Below are 24,678 nucleotides of genomic sequence, written 5' to 3'. Positions count from 1 at the left end.
GCTTTCACCCAGAAATCATTTTTGGGAACTTCAATATTTTCAAGTAGTGGAGATGCTCTACAATATTCTTTGCCATCTAGGGAAGCAGTGAGAAGCGCCATTTTGTATTTCACAGATTGTTTGATAGGAATGAGTAAGCAGCCCATAAGTACTACCAAGTGTGCTAGAACAGCATAAGATAAATTCTGATCACCTTTATAATACTGGTCAATCTGTACAAAGTCAGTCTGTGATTGCATCTTGTGATAAGCTGAAGTTCGTATGTATATAGAAAGAGCGAGGATAATATTCAGGTACTGATGAATGTCTGGAGACAGAAAGCCTTGCTGTTGAAGCTCTGAATAGATGTCCCATGAGGAACAACAACTGAGTCCGAGACACATCTTCATATTGTTAGCGGGAAGAGTCGGATATCTGAATATCTTTTCCTTTACTTTGACATTCAGATTATCTGGTGATTGAAACTTAACAAACTCGGGTAAAAAAACATATTTCTCCATGTCATTCGCAAACAGTTTAAAGTGTTTCTTTTCAATAGTTCCCTTTTTCTCCCCACACATTTCATACGATGCTCTTTCTTCAGTAAACTGTGTGTAGAGCTGACTGGTGCCTTGTTCTTTTTCAGTAGAAAGTAAAATTATGGTAGAGGAGAGCATGTCAGATTTATCTGCTAATTCATCAATTGGCTTTTCCGCTTCTGTTTTGTAGAGTTCCATGAGCTGTTCTACTGTTAGTATCAAACAAAAACCTCCCTCCTTACCATTACCTGTTGGAATGGTACCAGAGTTTGTAGTGATTCCATCTATTCTGTAACCAGTGACAGCCCTCTTAGCTAGCTTACTTAACTCACGGTTTGTCTTCAACTCATCGATATCAAAGGACTTCAGAGGACTCTCACCTAGATTTCCTATTCTGAAGTAGCTGTCTACCGCTAGTTTTTCAAAGTAATCTGATTCCTTCTCCACAATGATGGCATATTCTAGATCAGAATAAGGAGTTGCATCCCCCTTTGCTATAGAGCCCAATCCAATGATAGCAAACTTACATGGAGCTTCTTCATCCTTCTTCTTCAGCACATCAATGCTTGATTGGAGAATCGTTTTAGATACTTTCGCAAGTTTCTTACTGCAGGTTTTGCTAGCTGAGAAGACTTTCTCACTCAAAACTTGAGCACTTCTAAGGTTTTTCTCACTAAAGATGTCATCAACATCCAAGATATTTGCTAGGTTATCAAGGGTACAAAAGTTTTTTCTGGCATCATCTCTGTACTTCTTCAAAAGGGCTTTATGGTCACTGATCATCTGCTGATGTTGAACATAACTGAGAGGATGGTTTCCGTTGTACCAGCTCTTTTCTATATCAAAGACTAGTTTGCGTCTTTGAGGATTTGTTTTACGTGTCACACAGTAATTGGCTAGCCCGTGAGCCTAAACGGTAGACATATAAATCCAATATTGTGTGGATAGGATGACAGCCATTTAATTACAAGAGGCTATTAAAGTAATACTCACTTGAAACAGTTGAATTAAATTACCCATTAGTGGCAGAAAAGATTGTAGTATTGACTTTCATAAATAATTTTGTAGGCTTTAAAATATGATATATGTATATTAAGCACATGTTCAAGTTTCACGAACCTTTAATAGTGGTAAACAAGAAAAAAATGTAAAAATCTATGCTAAAGAATGAGAGTAGATGATTGAATTCCTATACAATCATACCTCGACATACGAGTATCCCAACAGATGAGAAATTTGAGATACGAAAAAGATTCCGAGCAAATTTTAACTTTGAGATACAAAACAAATTTGAGATATGAGCATACGAGACAGATCTAGTAGAGTATGTGAGAGGTCCTTTACAAGAACAGCATCGCTCGGTCTTTCTCATTGAAACAGTTTGAAATTTTTGTTAAAAGACTGGCCAAAAGAAAAGGTGAAAGCAATTCATAAAGTGCCAAAAAATGAAAATGGAGACAAAACTATAATTAGGTTTATTGTAAGATTAAAGCTTATTTGCAAGTGTTTGCTCAGTAAGCTAAATTCATTTGAGCTAAATTTAAATTTTATGTTATGTTAGCGTCACAAAAGTGTAGCTTACCAAATGTGTTGCCTTTAAGTATCTTTCACACCCCAATTAGTCACTATCGTCTATCTCGACGGTAAAAGCACCACACAGTACTGTACATAATAATGCAACATTCTATTTCAGATCATAACCTCTATATAGGTATTTGTTACTTTGTGAGTGTAGGTGGTGAATTAGAGTAATTAAAAACATGTTGTTCTGTCATAATATCCTGTTTTTACGTAGTTTTGCAGTCAATATGAACCAATTAATTTGTATTTAGTTATTTTATATAGGAAAAATTGATTTGAGATACAAAGGAATAGAAAGACGAGATCGGTCCTATATTTGTCAAGGTATAACTGCTGAGGTGTATATGTTGAGGTATAGCTGCAATATATTTTGAAATGCTGTCAAGTTGATTTTCAACAATTGTACTAAAAAGGATGAAGTTACGTCTATTCTAATTTTAATGATTAGGAGTAAATTTTGTGCAAAATCAATGTTTGTAAAAACAAAACTCAATAAGCTGATAAAATATATACAAGTTGGACAGATACAGCACCACAACCAATGACTGGTGAGTTTGATAGAGAGAAGGTGATGTTGAAATAAAGCATGTACTGACTCTATTTGATACTCAAGTGATGCGCATATAGACTGCAACACTAGCAATATCCATAATAGCTAATAAATGTAATATTCATGCCATCACTTGTCTTAATCATTAATTCTGCCATCTACTCAACTCCCTTTTGATTAGCTGCAGGTGCCAAGTAACTCTTGAGTAATTACAGTAACATGTTCAGGAGTGATACCTGCAGATAATGCCTCCAGAATCCAGAGGTCTCAGCTTTCACTTTGTATTCTCTAGCTAGCTTGTCTAGTTGGTACAGCTCACAAGCCATTCTGCTTTCATATGCTAAACTATGATTTCTTTGTGTTCTCTGGATTTTCCTGTCAAAAGTATAATTGCGCAAGATACCTTTGGATCGTGTATATAAATGGTGGCTGCAACCCTCACTAGTTCAACAGGTGTTAGTTAATCTTTCCTACTTAATACAGATTGACACTTTTAGGGAGCGTTATCTGTTTGATAACAGGCGTAACACCCGACATTAGGTAAATACTTCAATATATTTGATAATAGATGTAATACTCAACATCAGGAAAATAATTAAATATGTTTGATAATAGATGTAACACTCGACCTCTGGCAAACAATTAAACAAATTTATGTCTACTTAGGAGTCACCGTAACCTTGGGTAAGATGTGATATAATATGGCACCTCAAACTAGTCATCTATATTTTAATATGTAAAATCAAACCAGCCAGAAATTGTAGTGATAGACAAATAGAACAAGAGAACTATTATAATACATGTAGATATAGCAGTACCCAATAACTACAACATAGCCAGCAAAGAAAAGGAAAAAGTGGAGATGCATCTCCAAATTGGAGAGGAGCTTAAAAAGTGCTGGCGTGTGATAGCACCTGTAATTCCAGATGTCATTGAAGCAATAGGTGCAATAACACCTGCACATCAAATGTGGCTTGACCAAATACCGGCAAAAGGCAACACAAAGTTTTTCCACAAAAATTTATTTTCATCAACATATACATTTTACCATTCTAAAGCTTAAATTAAGATGTTTTGTTTATTTCTGTGTACTGCTTTTATTTCTGTGTGCCACATTTATTTCTGTGTTCTGCGTTTATTTCTGTGCACTGTATTTATTTTTGCGTAATTCGTACTGTACCGGCTACAGTGCCTGCTACATCTCTATGCCGATTGCAATAGCCTTGCAATAGTTAAAGCACTTTCTTTATATATGGGCATGTTTCTTCTGGTATGGCTACACACATGACGCTATAGCTGCAGTGTAAGTGTGAAGCCATAAAAAGTTGGCATGTGTAATAAGCATGTGCCTAATTTATTCCTTAGTAAAGCCAATTGAACACCATATTGTAGTGTATAAATGCCTTCTTGCAGAACTGGAATGCTACCATTACACCACTCAAGACCATAACATAGATAATTCCCCATATACTGATTACTCATGACGATCTCTCACGGTGCACAGAACTCCTGAGCATATTAACACATATTTAGCATGTGTAATCGTGATAAGGACAGACAAGATGTGCAGAATAATAAAAACGGCTTAACCTAATGGTTACACATGCATGTTTGTAGACTTGCAATTTGCATGTCATCAGTTCAAATCCAATTTGAAACAATTTTCTATTAATAATTTTTTGATCGCTGGATACATAGTTGACAGACAAATAAACCAATGACAAACATTGAGATTTATGTGTATACACGATACAGTATACATAATTAAAAAATATATATATCTACATATATACATACATTTATATATACATATATACACTAAAACATCTATTTAAACGCCATTTCCAATTGACACCAGCCTGAAAGAAGAGTTGAAAAATAGGCCGCCACCCTCTAATTTAACGCTCCAACCTCCACTTTGACATTATTTGATTTTTACGAGCCCATAATATCAACTGATCAGTAGAAAAGTGTCCATAAAATCGTATTAATAATGAATCGTATATATCAATAACAATTAATTCTCTCATTATAATTCCAAAGCTTTTCATATTTTTGATTAAAACTTAAAAAGCAAAACCATAGAAATAATTAATAACAGTCTCAGGCTAGTGGTAGCTCTGTCTAACACAGTCTTTCTACTTCGAAGTAGCCTACATACATGTATATAACTGAACAGCTTAAATTTACTATGGTAAATGAACTTTCAGAGCAACGCTATAGAAATAATTACTGTCTCAGGCTAATAGTAGTTCCTTGTTCAGCGCAGCCATGATACTTCAAAGTACATGCATATAAAAACTGGTTTGCAAGTTTTGGACCAAAGGTTACGTTTATTGTGAGCAAAACCTTTACGCATTGCATTAATGATAAAGGCAGCGCATGAAAGTTCTGCTTTGCCAAAAAATTGTTTGGATGCTAATATTGACCAGTTCAGCAGTACAGATGAAGAGTTGAAGCCAAAAGATATTGTGGAAAGTATTGGACAACTAGAGAATGTTTGTTCCATAGATATAGTAAACCCTAGATTGGCGAATAGCTATCATTACAATGGAGTAAAAGTGAGGCCTATAATTGGCTGTTGTTTTCACGACGTTACGTCGTAGTGATGTGCATCACAGCATCAAAGCCTTCAATTGAGCAATAAGTTTAGTAATGGAAGCATGCTTGGCATGCTAGTTTTTAAGTCATAAACGTAACAATAAGACCAAATTCCTAGTGAAATGTCATCAGAAGAGACCACAACACCCCAGGTATTTTCTCAATTGCCCATAACAAGACAGAACTTCAACTCAAAACAAGAAGTTCTCAACAATATCATAAGCTATCTATGCCGATTAAAGACACCAAGCGGAAAGATGCTAGTGGAAAATAATAAGAAAATCATCATCATTTCGTCATTGGTTTTGAGTCAGCAGCCAAATCTGTACATGGCATTGCTCAATATCTTTTCAGCAACTACCCTTACATCAACTACCTCCTAACCTTTAAGATCAACCAGGATCACATTGAGATTCTGTTTTCCACAATACGATCTAAGGGTGGCTATAACAATAACCCGGATGTGCAGTGCTTTAGATCTGCACTTCGAGCACTGCTCATAAAAGCAGATATCACACCGACCCAATGCTAACTGTACTGATCTTGATGTGAGCAGGGCTGAAAAAACTGGCCAACTCCTGCTATATTCTCTGGTTAGAAAGAAAAAGAAAGAAGAGACAAAAGCTGAGGAAGGTGAAGATGAGGAGTTCGGTGATGAGGTTTTTTTTCTAACTCAAATGTGATGAGTGTATCAAGTTCTTGACCGATGTAGAAGTAGTGGGAAATAGTAATAGTGATGACATAACCCTAATCTCAGTTAAAAACAGAGGAGGATTAGTGACCAGATTGATAGGCCTAATATGTATTGTTGCAGAAAAGTGCCTACGTTCACACATGGAGAGCTATGGTATCACACAGAGAGCTTTCAAACAAGCAACATCACAGACAATAACATATATGTCTTATTACATAACCTCAATCAAGGTTTTACATGTACAGTGCATGCCAACAGTCTACTCAAAACTATAGTAAATCGTTATACTAAAATCAGAATACACTATGCTGCCTCAAAGCAGGAATCTAGTTCAACCAACCTTAGACAAAAACTATCTCGTCTAGTTATTTTCAGTCATGTCTAATGGGTGTTTAATACAGTGGTCCAGCGTAACTGCTTCTAAATCTCGTTTGATTCATCAGTTTGTTATGAGTTTAACTTCTATTTGGTCACTCTTTGTATTATCAGTGATATAGAAGCTTCTAAATCATTGGTATTATTCATTACCATGTGTGTAAGATTCTTGCCTTTCTCATCCAAAGTCATTACAGTCATACTTCGACTTACAAGCTTAATGCACTCAGAGACTGAGCTCGTATGTCAATTTACTCGCATGTTGGTGCGAATTTATTTATATATAGAACAATTAAATATATATTGATTGGTTTCCATACTCTAAAAATGCAAATAAAACACTCAAAACAATATATTGTAACAGAAAGAACATGTTGGTTATTGTTCTAACTTACCACATGCTTTCAAAAAGCAACATATAAAAAATAATGCAAGGAAATGTGATTAATTAAAATGTAAAATTAAATACATACAATAGCAGCTAACGCTAGCATTTGCCAGAGAGGGAGAGATAAGTTATCCTTCATTACAACAGTTGACTTTGATAAATTTGGAATTTATCCAAGTCTTAAAAGACAAACTTAAAAACGAACATAAAAGCAAACTTTAATCTTTAACTTAACATAATTAAAATTTCTTCAGCGTTCATAGTTTTAAGTTTCTCGCTGGTTAGCTAATTTTTCTTTTGTTTCGCTCTCACGACCAGCCGGCCGTTTTAAGAGAAACCTATCTAAGGACATTTGCCTTTAAGGACATTGTTTGTCTTTTATCCAAAGCCTGAGCAGTCTCTCTATCAGTGGTCGTGAAGATCGCTGCGTCGTTTAGAAACTATGGTTAGTTCTTTTGCAAACTAAATACCTTGAATATAATCCTTGTGTTTGATAATTGTAGATGTATTTCTGTAATATTGTTGAGTAAGCTCAATCACGCATACATATTTTGCATATTTTTCAATAATTTTCCGTTTAATATCAATTGTTATCATTCGCTTTTTCTTTGCATTATCTATCCTTTTACTGGCACACTTTTGGTCTACGCATGGTACTTTTAATTCACATAATTCTGCACTGAAAATCGCGAACAAAAAAAATGGTACAAAGTATAATCTGAGCAGTTGAAAAATACAGAGTGATGCTGTTCTCATAAAACACCTCCGACATACTTGGCAACTGACTCATGTGCTTGTATCTCAAACATGGCTCGTATGTTAGTGCTAAAACTTGCTTAAAAGCTGGCTCGTACCTCAAGTTTCTCGTACGTAAGGGCACTTGTAAGTTGAAGTTTTACTGTATATAAGTTTTACATATTTTCAATAAAATATGCAGTCTCAGATGCCCAAACTATGGAAAAATTGAGCAGTTTTTAGTGCCAAGTCAATAAGAGTTAATAGATCAGCTGATTCGCGTTGCACATCACCATGACGTTGCGTCATGCTAATTATAGGCCTCACTTGTTTTGATTATTCGCATATCTAGGGTTTACTATATCTATGGTTTGTTCCATCGAAAGCAACAATTAGAACACAGCTATCCGAGCAACCGATGGAAATATTTTTGTTTTAAAAATGTTACTTTCTGTTTCTGCATGTAATATAAGTATGGTTCGTTTATGTCACGTGTTCATGAATATATATTTGTATCATTTGATAGACTACCATTATATAACTTACAAATATGCAGATTTACAGCATGTTATTTACTAGTTTGAGGCAAGAAAAGATAATTCTCCTGCAGTGAAGTGGAACACAACTCTGAAGATGATGCAGAACTCTATTCTTTGTATAAATAGATTGTTTACTAAAATCAACTATCAGAATAATTTGCAATGGTGAATGAATAGCTTACCATTCCTTGCAAACGTTTCCTGAGATTAGCAATTCTATCTGTTTATTAGATGGTCATGCTTAATAGAGGATGGAGTGTTTCTAGCAGAGACTTGAGTCTTTGAGATTATTGGAAATTGTTACAGTAGCTATCGTTAAACCACACAGACACACAAACTGCAAAGCTCCAACTGCAGTGAAAACACGTGCATACTCCTAGTTTTTACAACAAAGAGAACACGCCATCACACATCGCAGTGAATTTTACCGCGATAGAGAAACAGTATATCAAATTATTGAATAGAATTATTAGCAAGAGCAGATGCCATAATGGAGAAATGCCTGAACATCGGAGATATACACAATATTACAATGAACATGACACCTAATACATCAGAAGACCAGCAATAAAAACAGTCATCATATATTCATCCTTTAGTGCTTCACAAGTGTTTTCTTTTACTGTGACATTAGAAATGAATCGGAACAGCTGTATTTTGCACCATTTCTCTGTTGCACACTTGATACTGTTGGCAGTGGTCTCACACCACTGCTCTATACTCTAAATGCTCTCTAGTGCAATACTCTGCACTATACTCTAAGTCTACACAGACTTGTGTAGACCAATAGTTTAGCCTGCTCCGGAGCTAAACAGCAGACTAAACTCCGGAGATAAACGCATGTAGCAAAATACAGCTGTACATGAGTTGTACAGCTGTAATTTGCTATATGTATGCTGTATCTTATACGATAACAAAATAAATTGGGACAAACGCTATTTAAACTTGCTGACAAGGTACTATTTCTGCAATTTCTGATACAATAGCAAATGGTATAGTATATCATTGAGTAAACTCTGTTAAGGATGCTACTAACTTCCAGCCAAACATAAATGCTGTACATAACTGGTCCTCCAAGTAAAATATACTCTTCAACAACTCTACATGACATGCGATTGCATTTGGCAACAGGACTGTGCATCCCACCTACAGACTTAGAGATATACCCTTGAAATGAAAGGAGGATATGAAATATCTGGGTGTCACCCTACAGACTAACATCAAAATTCAGAAACAGCACAAACACTCAAAACTCAAAAGGCATGTATAAGGTCATTGGTGTGCTGAAGTATGTAGATACCCTATGATGCACCCTATGAACACTACTTAGACCTCCTGGTGATGGCAAGTAGTGTTCTACCTCATCAGGAGTAATGCTATTTGGTAGATGCAGATTCATGTGAAGATCTCTATCATGATAAAGTTTTTCGTACATTTGGTTTCTGCGATGTAGTGGTAACGGGCAAGAACTAAAATAGGTGCTTGAAATATTTTCTCTATGCCAACAGCAATTATTTTGTATATTTTAATAATTTCATGTATTTCTAAATGTTGTGTTTTTAAAATACATAAAATAAACCTAGTAGCATGGATACAATGCAAGGAAGATTCTTTGGTCATCTACTTTTTACTCTTATTTCACTTACCAGCTAAATACTGATTAGTATTTATATTTATTATAATTGCAATGCTTTATGTTCTCTTTGCATTAATAACAAAAATAGATCTAGAAAGTTTCCCTCATGCTATATACTGTTGTTTTGCTCACCCGCTCGATGGATGGACAACTCCACAAAACAACAGTTTGTCAAGACAGGCTACCATCAAATACTGCATAACTTTGTCTTGAACAATTAAGGGTATATTTGAATAGCTCTTAGTTGAAGGATACTCAGTTTCCAGAGTTTGAAATATTTTACTATTCAAGAGCACTGACAAGTTGAACTCAGTCAAAAGACATAATTATTATTAACCAAATGTAAAAACTTTTATTTCTCAAGATGAAAATATAGAGGAAATATGAGTGGAGAGGACAACTCCCACAAAAGATTATCAAGTTTATTCACTGATAAACATGAATACCAGAATGAGTAAAGATGAATATAAAATGTACTAAAAATATGTAGAAAGTTTGAGTAATAAAAATAAATCTGAATTCATGTTTGTATTTAAGAATAATTCTTCTGTCAAACGTATTACCAATGGTAATAAACCCATTCATACCAGTAAACAGACAACTCCAAATTCTCTACCATTCTACCCTGTTCAGAGCTAATTTTTTTGAATGTCATTAATTAGTTTCTTCATAATATTCATAATATGTTCGAATGACATGGTATAATATTCAAGTGCCAACTTATAGTCACCCAAAGAGTAATATGCTGAGGCAATGTTTTTATACTTGATAGAAATACCAGAACAACTGATCTCACTATTTGCCTGTTTGTAGGCATGTAAGGCCTTCTTGTGATACTCTATTGCTGATCTGTAATCACCTAGAGCATAATATGCTTCACCAATAGATGAGTGGGTAATAGGGAAATCTGGATGGTAGCTATTCTCTCCATACACAGCTCTCCACATAGTTATTGCTTTCATGAAATGAGCATTTGCGAGCTTGTAGTCACCCAAAGAAGAGTACGCTACACCCAAATTGTTGTAAGCTCAAGCAATATCACTGTTGATTTTCTCCATATATACCTCTTTCAAAATAGCCAATGACTTGAAGTGATATTCTAAAGCTTGTGTGTAGTTGGTCAAATCATAGCATACACACCCAATGTTGTTGTAGCTTCCAGCAATATCTATATGACAGGCATCTTCACCATATACAGCTTTTCTCATTACAAGAGCTTTTTTGTGGTATTCTAGTGATTGCTTGTGGTCACCGACAGAGCGGTATAGTGAAGCAAGATTGTTGTAACTAGTAGCAACATCAGTATGGTTAGTGTCCTCTCCAAAAAGATCTTTCCTCATGTTTAGCGCTTTGGTACAACTTTCTAAGGCAATTGTTAACTTTCCTTGGTTTTGATGTAACATCCCAAAGCAATTGTAGCTAATAGCAATGGAAATGTGGTTGGTGTTTTGTTCATATGTACATAAGTTGTTTCAAATCTAAGGACTTCTGGATGTATTCCAATGCTAATTCATAGTTACCTAGATGACAGTAAGTTCGACCAATGTCGTTGTAGCACCAGCAATAGATTCATGAGTAGGGACTGGCTCATATACAGCCTTCAGCATGTCTAGCTCCTTCGTAAAATATTCTAAGGCTAGTCTGTGATCACCTAGGTCACTGTATGTCCTACCAATTTGTGAAATGTACTAAAAATACATAGAAAGACTGAGTAATAAAAATAAATCTGAATTCATGTTTGTATTAAAAAAGAAAGTTCCTGTCAAACATATTACAAACAGGAATAACATATCCATGCATATCAGTAAGCAGACAACTTCAAACTCTGTCCTCACCCTGTTCAGACCTATTCTCTTTGAATGTCATTTGTTAGTTTCTTCTTAGAATGTTCGAATGTCATGGTATAATATTCAAGTGCCAACTTATAGTCACCCAAAGAGTAATATACTAAGGCAATGTTTTTATACTCGATAAAAATACCAGCACAGCTGATCTCACTATTTGCCTGTTTGTAGGCATGTAAGGCCTTCTTGTGATACTCTAATGCTGATCTGTAATCACCTAGAGCATAGCATGCTTCACCGATAGATGAGTGGGTAACTGGGAAATCTGGATGGCAGCTATTCTCTCCATACACAGCTCTCAACATAGTTATTGCTTTCATGAAATGAGCAATTGCTAGCTTGTTGTCACCCAAAGAAGAGTACGCTACACCCAAATTGTTGTAAGCTCGAGCAATATCACCGTTGATTTTCTCCATATATACCTCTTTCAAAATAGCCAATGACTTGAAGTGATATTCTAAAGCTTGTGTGTAGTTGGTCAAATCAGAGCATACACACCCAATGTTGTTGTAGCTTCCAGCAATATCTATATGACAGGCATCTTCACCATACACAGCTTTTCTCATTACAAGAGCTTTTTTGTGGTATTCTAATGATTGCTTGTGGTCACCGACAGAACGGTATAATGAAGCAAGATTATTGTAACTAGTAGCAACATCCTTATGGTTAGTATCTTCTCCATAAAGATCTTTCCTCATGTTGAGCGCTTTGGTATGGCTTTCTAAGGCAATTGTAAATTTTCCTTGGTTCTGATGTAACATCCCAATGCAATTGTGGCTAGTAGCAATGTCTACGTGACAGGTGTTTCTTCCATACATCAGGTGTCTCAAATCTAAGGCCTTCTGGTAGTATTCTAATGCCAATTCATAGTTACCTAGATGACAGTAAGTTACACCAATGTCATTGTAGACACGAGCAATAGATGCATGATTAGGGACTGGTACATATACAGTCTTCAGCATGTTTAGTGCCTTTATATAATATTCTAAGGCTAGTCTGTGATTACCTAGGTCACTGTATGTCCTGCCAATTTCTGCATAACTCAAAGCAACATGGATATTATCGATGCCTTTGCCATACAAAGCCTCATTCACAGCCAGTGCCTTGTTAGCATACTCCAGCGCCTGTGTATAGTTACCCAATAAGCGATGGGCTGAACCAATGTTACTGAGATTGCCAGCTATGTTGGGATGATCGATATCACCATAGACCCTTGTAGCTTTCAAAGCTTTAGTGAAATACACTTTTGCCTTTTCATACTCACTCAAAGCCATGTAGACTGATCCGAAATTGGTGTATGTGTCTGATACATCCCGATGATGAATTTCTGTTTCCACTGCATGGTTGTCAGCGCTTGATAATGTCAAATGGCCATCGACCTATAGCATTAGAAAAATACATCAACAAAGCACAACCTACACGAATGCTAGATGTTTAAGCCTTCAAACCTGTGACAAAAAACAGTACCTTTTCCAAGCCATTTTAAACAATACTTCAAGCTACATGTATTATCAAGGTTTTTCGCAACATATTCTCACTTAAGAATATCCATTTAGCCGTATGATAAGAATGATAATATTGTAAAGGTTTTGTACGACCTTCACTTTTCCTCTACTAGTACAAGACTCGGTGCATGAGTTTATACATATATTTCTGCTTAGTTCATAAGTTGTACAAGAATGATCAAGTAACAGGCAATGAACAGGCCCAGAACAGCTCTGCTCTTCTACACAAATGTTCGAGCTTATATAGCTAGTAAGCTCTGCCTCCGTTCTACTTGGCTGGACCCGGCATGTCTCGGCTCAGCTCGGTCTTGACTCGGCGCGGCTCTGGCTTGGCTAAATTCTGACCTCATTATTCCTCCTGACTGAGCACAGCCCGGCTCAGCTCAGCCCTAAACTCAGCTTTCAGTGGATCACATTCCACAACACTCTCCCCTCTATTGGTGACCACCGTCTCCAATCTATACCTTGGGAGAGAGCTTATGGTAGCCACTCGGCAGACCTCCTCCTCTCCTGTCAGGGCTCTGTCCAGGTCCTCGTCATCTGCTTCGGAGACATCTTCTCCGGGGCAGCTCGTGCTGGCCTCGGCAGTCGCCTCCTCCCACTCCTGATCTCCCTTGGGTGCTGCCACACCTACCGGCTCCGGTGCACCCAGTGCTTCCTCAGCTTCTTTCAAGCTAGTTGTGACCGAAGTCAATAAATCTTGTAGCGAGGTGTTACCTTCTCTGTTCATCTTCTCGAGTGCTCTAACTTTGTTCAGAGAAAACAAGTATTTTAAAAGGAAAGCTTTGGTCGCGTCCGTGAGAACCGTTTTGCTGCCTTCCTGTTCGACCTCCGGACCGTTTTCCAACAATTCCATGGAGTAGCACACCCTATCTCCGTACCATTCCGGCTTCCTAGTGATCCGGGCTGGCCTCGGATTATGCCGGATCGAAGTTGATTGGATTGCGGGGTTGATGAGATCTGGTGTTGTGGTCTCTTCGGTCTCCACCGGGTTTGCTTCAGGTTCTTCCGGAACTTTTTCTCGTGTGGTCGGATTGATTTCCTCGGAGCTCGGAGGGCGTCTTTGGCTTTCTCCTTCCTCTGGTCCCGCTGGATTTTCTTCCGGAGTTATCTCCTGCCCTCGTTTTTCTGCAGCCTTTAGCAGCAACCTTTCCCAGCTGGGGGCGGCATTATGGGTACAAGGTTCATTCTGACCTCCTCATGCCTCCTTTCCGGCCCGCTAGGTCGAGCTCCTTTCATTTTAGGATCTCTCCTTGGCTCCAAGGTGGCCGGGGCTTGCCTCAACCTTTCTGGGCAAGCATGATAAGGTTTCAGCCTTTCTTCGCTCTAAATAGAAGACTGGCCCTGTCGTTCCACCACATATGTGTGGTTCCCCCAGGCCTTCAGGACCTGGTATGGTCTCACGAACTTTGCCTGTAGCTTGGGATTTTCTCCCCATATCCGGCGTTTATTTGTGAGCTATACCCAGTTGCCTGGAGCGTACAGCGATGGCTTCTCCCGGTCCTTCTGTCTCACCTCCATCTGACTTTGTCGTACGCCTGGTGCACCGTCTGCTGCCTCCGCTGCACCTTAAGGGAGTGCTCGTGGGCAGGAAAGAACTCGGTTAGAGGTGGGTGGCTTTCCAGCTGGTCCGGTAACCTCAGCTCCCGTCCCAACATAAACATGGTGGCTGTCTCTCCGGTTGCGGAGTGGGGGAGTTCCTCGGTATGCCTTCATCAGCTGGAGAAGCAGCAGGTCCCACTCGTTCTATCCTCGGGTCAAAAGTAGTGCCCCCAAGGAGTACCTGAGTCCCCGATTGTTCTGTTCAACGACTCCGTTGGCCTGTGGGTGATAAGGACTCGTATGGGTTTTCCCTACGTTCCAGAGTTGGCGCAGTTCGCCCATCAGTTGGCTCTCAAACTGAGCCCCCTGGTCCATGTGGATCTGCTCGGGTAACCCCAGGTAGCAGAAGACCCGCTCATCCAGTGCACTTGCGACCATCGGGGCAGTGGCGTCAGGTAGTGCCAGTGCATCCTGCCATTGGGTGAAGTGGTCGGTGAGAACCACCACCAACTTGTTCATACTAGGCGTGACCGGAAATGGCCCCATCAGGTCCCCAGCCATTTCTGCCAGGGTTGTCCAGCATAGAGCCTTCTTTTCCCTTCGGCCGCCTTTGTCCCTCCAAGCTTTGCGGCCTGGCACACCTCACAACACTTGATGAGCCGTCTGACTGTGGCCGTCAGTCCGGGCCAGTACCAAGTCAGCTGGAGGCGGCTTATCGTTCTTCCCACCCCAGAGTGAGCTAGGGCGTGCGTTTGCCACACCGTGGTCTCCCGCATAGCCGAAGGCAGATGGCCGCACCATCTGGCGTGGCCCTGCGGAGCCACGCGTGCTTCCAGCATGCCGTCCTGTCGTATGCACAGAGAGCCTCGCATGTCAAGCAGGATGTCCAGCTCTCTGTTCTCGACTTCCAGGTGTTCCGCTGGCATATTTTCCCCTGTGGCGATGGCACGACACATGGTGGCCACGGGTCCTTGTTCAGTGGCCTGTGTCCTTGTCAGCTCGCCCTTTGGTCCTGTTATCCCTGGTGTGGCCGGTAGCCACTCGGAGGAACCTGCGGCACCCAGGTTCAATCCCGCCACTGTTGGAGTAGGAGTCCCATGCGAGTTGCCGGCCGGCCATCCGGGGTATGCGCCGTTGCCCAGGGATGAACCCGCCCTGTCGAAAGCGGGAGTCCCATCCAGGCAACTGGTCAGTACCCACGCGGCTAACCACCCTTGCTACCTTGCCAACTCCTTCCGTGAAGGGCCCCGTCCCTCTGCTCAATGCTCCTGCATTGCCGGCAGTCCTCGCAGGTTTGCCTGCTCAACCCATCTGCGTTCCCGTAGCGAGTCTCTGACTGATGCTCCAGAACGTAGCAAAACTCAGCCAGGATCTCTAGCCACTGGGCTACCTGGTTTGAGAGTTTCCTCCTCTTGCATATATCACTGGAGTGACGCGTGGCCGTCCGTAGGAGGAACTCCTGGCCATACAAATACGGCCGAAAGTGCTTCACTGTCTTTATCACCGCAAGCAGCTCCCGTCGAGTGATGCAGTAATTGCGTTCCAAATGGGTTAGGGTCTTGCTGTAGGAGGCAATGACTCTCTCGCAGCCCTCCTGTGCTTGGGACAGCACGGCCCCCACTCTACATCCTCTGGCATCTGTGTTCAGGATGTACTGCCTCCACGGATTCGGATAGCCCAAGATCGAGGCGGTGCCGATACTATCCTTAAGTGCATTGAAGGCAATCTGTTCCCCTTCCATCTATTTCCAGGGCTCTCTTTTTGCAGTCAGTCGGTGCAAGGGATGCGCTATAGTGGCAAACTCCGAGATATATTGTCGATAGTAGCCGACCGTCCCGAGGAATCCTTGGAGTTCTTTCACTTCGTGCGGGCTCGGCCATTCCATGACTGCCTTCACCTCGTCAGGGTCTGTAAAGACTCCGTCTTGGCATACTATGTGGCCCAGGTAGCGGACCTGGGGTTGCAATAGTTTGCACTTGAATGGCTTTAACTTCAGTCCGGCCTTGTGGAGTCTCTGGAAGATCTCCTCCAGCCGATGCAGATGCGTATCGACGTTCGGGGCGCTGACTATAATATCATTCAGATACAGTAGCAGCGTTCTCCAGTGGAGGCCGTGTAGCACACGTCCCATGAGTCTTTGGAAAGTGGCGAGGGCGAATGTCAGTCTGAAAGGCAACACTTTCCATTTCCATAATCCGGACCGTGTCGAGAAGGCCAACTTCTCCTGTGCCTCTGCATTCAGGGGTACCTGCCAGTACCCGCTCACCAGGTCGAGCGTGCTTAAATAGCTGCTGCCAGACAGGGCATCCAGGCTGTCGTCAATCCTGGGTAGAGGGTAGGCATTTTGCTCGGTGACAGTGTTTAGACGCCGGTAGTCGATGCAGAAGCGCCACTTCTTATCCTTCTTCCGGACCAACACCACGGAGGAGCTCCAAGCTCCTCCGGCTGGCTTGATCAGCCCCCACCTGAGCAGATCTTGGACTTGCCTTTCGGCCTTGGTCTCCTTCTCTGGTCCGAGTCTGTAGAGGGGTTGCCGGATTTTCCGGGTGCCTTCCTTAAGTGGAATGGAATGTTCCACCTCGGTGGTCCTCCTACGTTGTCGTCACCTGTACTGAACACGGTGGCATATCGACTCAACAAGGAGGCCAACCTTGCCATTTGACCCGTTCCCTCACAGTTTGGCTGGGCTGCCTGGAACAGTTCCTCAAAGTGAGCCGGCACTCCATTGATTGAAATCGGACCAGCACCATACAGTAAGGGATCGTCCTTTTTGATCTGCGAGTCTCCACTCCCGTGTAAATGCCGATAGTGGCTCCAGACCGGAAAGTCAATGGCTGCTCTGTAGCATTCATGCAGCGGGTGATGACCTAAGTCCCAGCTGATTCAAGCTACTTGCTATCGGAGGTACGTTGGAAAATCCTTCGATCAGTCCCATGGGGCAGTAATTCCGCATGATGATGCTACAGTGTATTGCCATCTCTGTCCGAGCGAGAACCACTACCCCCCTTATCACCTGTACCTTGCTCTGTAGCAGCCGCCCATGTCGATCCGTGCAGACTAGCTGTCTACCATCCATTCGGACCACCGGCTGCTCAAATTCGAGAGAGCGCTGATGAGCCATGAAGAATGGCATTCCGAGTATGGTATCCTCGCTCAGACGGCTATCCACAAAGACTTCCTCTGTCTTTACATCCCTCAGGCGGGTAGCCAGACGGATTATCCCGTAGAAAGAGAGCCGTGTTCCATCAGCCAATAATCCATGGCTGCCACTCTTCTCGAGTTAGTCCCGTACGACTCCTGGCAATTGGTCAAAGACCTGCTTATTGATCAGGTTTGTGGTGCATCTTGTGTCTAAAAGAAACTGGATGGGCCGCCCTCCACTTTTCTTGGGAGGAAATAGCTGGTGGAGTGAGGTCGGCTGAGGGCTTGCGCCTTAGAGTTGTCTTCCAAGACATATTCTGGGAGGCCTGGGAGCCTTCCTTTCTGCAGTGGGGCGGGGTCGGTCCCTCGGGCCATCCTACATCCGGGGTAGACCCGCGGCTCCTATGATTGCCATCCTCAAGGCGGAGAAGGGGTCGGCCCTGCCGCCTTTAAGGCAGGCTTCTGACCATCCGGGCCAGTGGGGGTGGTTCTCGCTGTCTGGGGTGGAGGGGATTTGGGGGTCACCTTCCTTCGTTTTGGGCTACATCCTTGCCATTCGCACGAAAGGGCATAGGCGGTATCCGGGACAGTGGGAATGTCCAGATTGGCCTCACTCAAAGACTGGTACTAATTTCGTGTCTCCACAGGTCTTTCCTGTGCATGAATTTTCTATGGCCAAGTCTTTGCTGGTTGAGACCAATCGTCAGCTGTCACTGAATCCCGTGTAGTTCTATTGTGTTTCCGGGGTTGTTTGGCCTTGGTACACGTGGTACGTGGCCGTTTTCCGTTTCCCGAAGCTGGTTTGGTGTAGCGAGGACAATTCTTCCGTACGTGCTCCGGTTGCCCACATTCCTAGCAAAGGGTAGCTGGCTGACTAATCCTCTCGGTTGGAATGGGAACCTGCTCCTGTAGCCGTTCCACCTTGTCCGTGAGAGTTTGGACTAGCCGGGCTAGCTGTCCTATAACATCGGTTTTGGCTGAGTTTACCTAGTCGGAGGTTCCTCCCTCCAGGGTTCGTACCAAGATCCGGTGGATTTACACACCTTCTTAGATCTGAAGGTAGTCATTTTCAGCCCATACAGCGTCAACCAGCGTGGGCGTGTGTATTGCCAACAGATGTCGCTGCAGGGCAGGGTCTCTTAGTGAGCTACCAATGGTCTCCATAGCCATACTCTTTCGGTGTCGATTCGGCAGGTCCTCGTACGCAATGCCTACCAACCTCTCAACCTCCATAGCATGCTCCTGAAGTGTCGTCCTTTCCTCTTGCATAAAAGCTTTTAGCTGGCTTAGCGCCTGCCTGGCGGATAGCCCAAATCTTGCCCGAAGGGCATTGAAAATGGCCACCTGGTCCTCGGCTCGTCCGTAGTCCTCAGCCTGTTCGCCCAGTGCTTTCCGGAGGTGCAATAGGGTTGCTCCTTTCGTCCACTGATTGGCGTCGGCTACCTCCGTAAAGCGAGCAATGAAGTACTCCACATCTCCCTTTCCAGTGTACTGAGGTGTCTTAAAACGTGGTGCCGGTTCCTGAGCTCTTGGCATCAGTAGTACCCGTTCTAGTACCTCGACTAGTCGGTTGGGTCCCGGGTCAGCACTTCTTGCTCTCCTATTGGCCATGTCTCGCTTTCATTAGGTTTCTGCTCTCTTTTCAGCGCAGTGCCTTTTCCGTGTCCGTGGCTGTCGGCTCTTCTCCGGGTTTCTTCTTGTAAGAAGTTCTTCCGGTAGGAGCTCGCTGCCTTCTCAGGCAAGTCCTGTCGGAGCCTTTAGTAGGTTTCTGCTCCTGAAGCAGTACATCTACTGGGTCCGATACTGCAGGGCTTTCCGCAGCTCTCTCTGAGTTTCTTCCTGTAGGAATTTCTTCCAGTAAGAGTGCGCTGCCTCCTCAGGTAAGTTCTGTCAAAGCCTTTAGTAGGTTTCTGCTCCCGGAGCAGTGCATCTACTAGGTCCGATACCGCAGGGCCTTTCACAGCTCTCCCTGGGTTTCTTCCTGTAATAAGTTCTTCCAGTAGGAGCGCGCTGCCTCCTCAGGTAAGTCCTGTCGGAGTCTTTAGTAGGTTTCTGCCCCCGGAGCAGTGCATCTACTGGGTCCAATACCGCAAGGCTTTCCACAGCTCTCTCTCTGGGTTTCTTCCTGTTGTCAGGAAGTTCTTCCAGGAAGAGCGGTGTCGCCGTTTTTCAAGCAGCTCAGTTCCTCCAGAGTCCAGTGATCCTCCCAGTTTCCAGTGATCCTGATGCGAGTCCTGTGGTGGAGTTCTTGGGATCGTCAGCGATCCCACTGCTGCCACCAGTGTAAAGGTTTTGTGCGACCTTCACTTTTCCTCCACTAGTACAAGACTCGGTGCATGAGTTTATACATATATTTCTGCTTAGTTCATAAGTTGCACAAGAATGATCAAGTAACAGGCAATGAACAGGCCCAGAACAGCTTTGCTCTTCTACACAAATGTTCGAGCTTATATAGCTAGTAAGCTCCGCCTCCGTTCTACTTGGCTGAACCCGGCATGTCTCGGCTCAGCTCGGTCTTGACTCGGCACGGCTCTGGCTTGGCTAAACTCTGACCTCATTATTCCGCCTGACTGAGCACAGCCCGGCACGGCTTAGCTCAGCCCTAAACTCAGCTCTCAGTAGATCACATTCCACAACAATATGTTGTTAATTAGTGTGCAGGTAGAGATATATGTCTTCTTACTTATAACTATATTTTACACAACTAAGATCTATACCAGCTAATTGTTAAATGGTGCTCAACCACAACATTAAGAAAGTTAAAAGACCAAGCATGCTTGATCTTTTAATCTCAACAAATTTTTTAAACTTTCAAGACTCAAAACAGCAAATGATTCTGAGACTTCGAGCGCTACAGCACCTATGATAAGAAAGTAACAGGCTACAGATACATTTCTAATACAAACATCAGTCTAATCTCATATGCTATTACAGCTTTGGCATTTTACCGAATTATAAAGAGACCCACCTCTCTGATCAACTGCTTTGCAGCTCTGTATTCCCCTATTTCTTTGTGGCAGTGTGCAGCCAGAAGCTTCCAGAGCCCTTGCTGTTTTTGTTCCGAGAGCAAATATTGAAAATACTCTAATGCATACTCATGGTTCTGTGTGTAGTAGAGCAGATATGCACACAGTTCTATACGTTTTTTGAGAGTTTCCTCTGGTGAATCTAGGTGAGTTGATGTTGAACTGGTGAGTATCTCACAGCACGAGGAGCAGCTGATGGAGTCAACTGGTTTACCAAGTGCTTTGCTTATCTCTGTTTTAGCAGAAAAATATTGACTAGTGAAATAGAGAACTTCTGCTTTCACCCAAAAATTATTTTTGGGAACTTTGATATTTTCAAGTAGTGAAGATGCTCTACAATGTTCTTTGTCATCTGTGGAACCTGTGAGAAGCGCCATTTTGTATTTCACAGATTGTTTGATAGGAATGAGTAAGCAGCCCATAAGTACTACCAAGTGTGCTGGAACAGCGTAAGATAAGTTCTGACCAACCTGATAACACTTGTCAATCTGTACAAAATCAGTCTGTGATTGCATCTTGAGATAAGCCGAAGTTCGTATGTATATAGAGAGAGCGAGGATAATATTTAGGTACTGATGAATGTCTGGTGATAGAAGGCCTTGCTGTTTAAGCTCTGAATATATATCCCAGGAGTGACAACAATGGAGTCCGAGACACATCTTCATGTTGTTAGCGAGGAGAGTCGGATATCTGAATATCTCTTCCTTCACCTTGACATTTAGATTATCCGGTGGTTGAAACTTTACAAATTCGGGTAAAAAAACATATTTCTCCATGTCGTTTGCAAACATTTCAAAGCGTTTCTTTTCAACAGTTTCCTTTTTTTCCACACACTTTTCATACGATGCTCTTGCAGTAGTAAACTGTGTGTAGAGTTGGCTGAAGCCTTGTTTTTCATCATTGGAAAGTAAAACAATGGTAGAGGAGAGCATGTCAGATTTATCTGCTAAGTCATCAATTGGCTTTTCTGCTTCTGTTTTGTAGAGTTCCACGAACTGTTCTACTGTTAGTATCAGACTCAAAACACCCTCCTTACCATTACCTGTTGGGATGTTACCAGAGTTTGTAGTGATTCCATCTATTCTATATCCAGTGACAGCCCTCTTAGCTAGATTACTTAATTCACTGTTTGTCTTCAACTCATCAATATCAAAGGACTTCAGCGGACTCTCACCTAAATTTCCTATTCTGAAATAGCTGTCTACTGCTAGTTTCTCAAAGTAATCTGATTCCTTCTCCATGATAATAGCATATTCTAGATCAGAGTAAGGAGTTGCATCCCCTTTTGCTATGGAACCCAATCCAATGATAGCAAACTTACATGGAGCTTCTTCATCCTTCTTCTTCAGCACATCAATGCTTGCTTGGAGAATCTTTTTAGATACACGAATAAGCCCGTTGCGGCAGATTTTACTAGCTGAGAATACTTTATCACTAAAATCCTTTGCCTTCCTAAGATTTTTTTTACCAAGTATGTTGTTATTGTTCAAGGCACTCATTGGGTCATAAAGAGTACTAAAGTATTTGCTGGTATCTTTTCGATACTTCCTTAGAAGAGCCTTATGTTTACTGATCATCTGTTGATGTTGATCATAGGTGAGAGGATGGCTTCCTTTGTACCAACTTTCTTCTATGTCATAGACTAGTCTGCGTCTGTCATCAGTTGGATTAAGAGTCACACTGTAGTTAGCTAGCCCGTGTGCCTGTAAAGCAGTATTTTAAAGGCTATAATTTTATAAGTTTAGAAATAATAGCTCGTGCGAGTTAAGAAAAGATTAAATATAGAAAAGAATTTTATTTTATATAAAGACTAGTTTGAGCCTTTGAGGATTTGTTTCACGTGTCACACCGTGATTGGCTAGCCCATATGCCTAAAAGTTAGACATATAAATCCAATATTGTGTGGATAGGATGACAGCCAATTGATTACAAGAGGCTATTAAAGTAATACTTACTTGAAACAGTTGAATTAAATTACCCATTAGTGGCAGAAAATATTGTAGTATTGACCCTCATAAATAATTTTATAGGCTTTAAAATATGATATATGTATATTAAGCACTTGTTCGAGTTTCACAAACCTTTAGTAGTACTAAACAAGAAAAACTAAAAAAGAGCAAAACAAGAAAAAATATGTAAAAATCTATGCTAAAGAATTAAAGTAGATGATTGAATTCCTATAAAATCATACCTCGACATACGAATGTCCCAACATACGAGAAATTTGAGATACAAAAAAGATTTCGAGCAAAATTTTGCCTTGAGATACAAAACAATTTTGAGATATGAGCATGAGACAGATCTAGTAGAGTATGTGAGAGGTCATTTATGAGAACAGCATTGCTCGGTCTTTCTTGTTGGACCAGCTTGAATTTTTTTTAAAAAGACCGGCTAAAAGAGAAGGTGAAAGCGAGTCAAAAAGTGCCAAAAAATAGAAACAAAGACAAAACTATAATTAGGTTTATTGTAAGATTAAAGCTTATTTTCAAGTGTTTGCTCAGTAAGCTAAATTCATTTGAGCTAAATTTAAAGTTTATGCTATGTTAGCGTCACAAAAGTGTAGAGTACTGAATGTGTTGCCTTCAAGTATCTCATACACAACCATTAGTCACTATCGTCTGTCTCGAAGGTAAGAACACCACACAGTGCTGTACACAATAATGCAGCATTCTATTTCAGATCATAACCACTATATAGATATTTATTACTTTGTGAGTGTAGGTGGTGAATAAGAGTAATTGAAAACACGTTTGTCTGTCATAATATCCTGTTTTTAAGTAGTTTTGCAGTCGATGTGAACCGATTGATTTGTATTTAGTTATTTTATATAGGATAAATTGATTTGAGATACAAGGGAATTGAAATACGAGATCGGTCCTATATATGTTGAGGTATAGCTGTAATATATTTTGAAATGCTGTTAAGTTGATTTTCAACAATTGTACTAAAAAGGATGAAATGACATCTATTTTAATTTTAATGATTAGGAGCAAATTTTGCGCAAAATCAATGTTTGTAAAAACAAAACTCAATTAGCTGCTAAAATATAGACAAGTTAGACCGATACAGCACCACAACCAATGGCTGGTAAGTTTGATAGAGAGAAGGTGATGTTGAAATAGAGCATGTATCGACTCTATTTGATACTCAAGTGAAGCGCATATAGACTGCAACACTACCCTCACTAGCAATATCCATAATAGCTAATAAGTGTAATATTCATGCCATCACTTGTCTTAATCATCAACTCTGCCATCTACTCAACTCTCTTTTGATTAGCAGCGGGTCCCAAGTAATTCTTGAGTAATTATAGTAAAATGTTGAGGGGTAATACCTGCAGATAATGCCTCCAAAATCCAGAAACCTCAGCTTTCTCTTTGTATTCTCTAGCTAGCTTGTCTAGTTGGTGCAGCTCACAAGCCATTCTGAATTCATATGTTAAACTATTATTTCTTTGTGTTCTCTGGATTTTCCTATCAAAAGTATAACTGTGCAAGATACCTTTGAATCGTGTACACAAGTAGTCGCTGCAACCCTCACTAGTTCAACAGGTGTTAGTTGATCTTTCCTACTTAATACTGAGTGACACGTTTAGCCACGCCAGCCAGACAACCTGTGGTGGAGATATAGAACAAGAGAACTACTATAATAGATATAGCAGTAACCAATGACTACAACATAGCCAGCAAAGAGAAGGAAAAAGTGGAGAGGTATTGTAGTCACGATCCGTTATAAGGAAGAGTGGTTTATGACTGATATGAACTTTATTGACGTAGTTCACACCGTAAAAACTACAAAATGGTAAAATGCAGTTTATACAATAATATATATGCATTGAGTTTCACATCAGTCGATTTCTTTAAAACATAAGAGCAAGCAAGTAAAACTACAAGTGAATATATGTAAAAATACAAGCATGATAAAATAAGCCAGGCAGCAGTTCAACACTACTAATTCTTCAATATCAGCATATTGTTCATCCTATGTGACACTTCAGATGATT

At 41.1% G+C, this 24,678-nt stretch overlaps 1 protein-coding gene across 1 annotated transcript; it reads right to left on the bottom strand.

Annotated features, from left to right (window-relative positions):
* Positions 1–11,463: 11,463 nt before the first annotated feature.
* On the bottom strand, positions 11,464–12,735 carry LOC137394465 (kinesin light chain-like). The gene has a single exon (XM_068081189.1). It carries the CDS (start codon positions 12,733–12,735, stop codon positions 11,464–11,466), a length of 1,272 nt encoding a protein of 423 aa, XP_067937290.1.
* Between the last annotated feature and the right edge of the window lie 11,943 nt (positions 12,736–24,678).

The sequence above is a fragment of the Watersipora subatra genome, chromosome 4 (genome assembly GCF_963576615.1).
Source record: "Watersipora subatra chromosome 4, tzWatSuba1.1, whole genome shotgun sequence".
Classification (NCBI taxonomy): domain Eukaryota; kingdom Metazoa; phylum Bryozoa; class Gymnolaemata; order Cheilostomatida; family Watersiporidae; genus Watersipora; species Watersipora subatra.
This window is presented reverse-complemented; position numbering and strand designations above follow the sequence as displayed.

What these genes read in the sequence shown, in the direction of transcription:
- LOC137394465 (XM_068081189.1), bottom strand. Translation starts at nt 12,735, where the DNA reads ATGGCTTTGAGTGAGTATGAAAAGGCAAAAGTGTATTTCACTAAAGCT.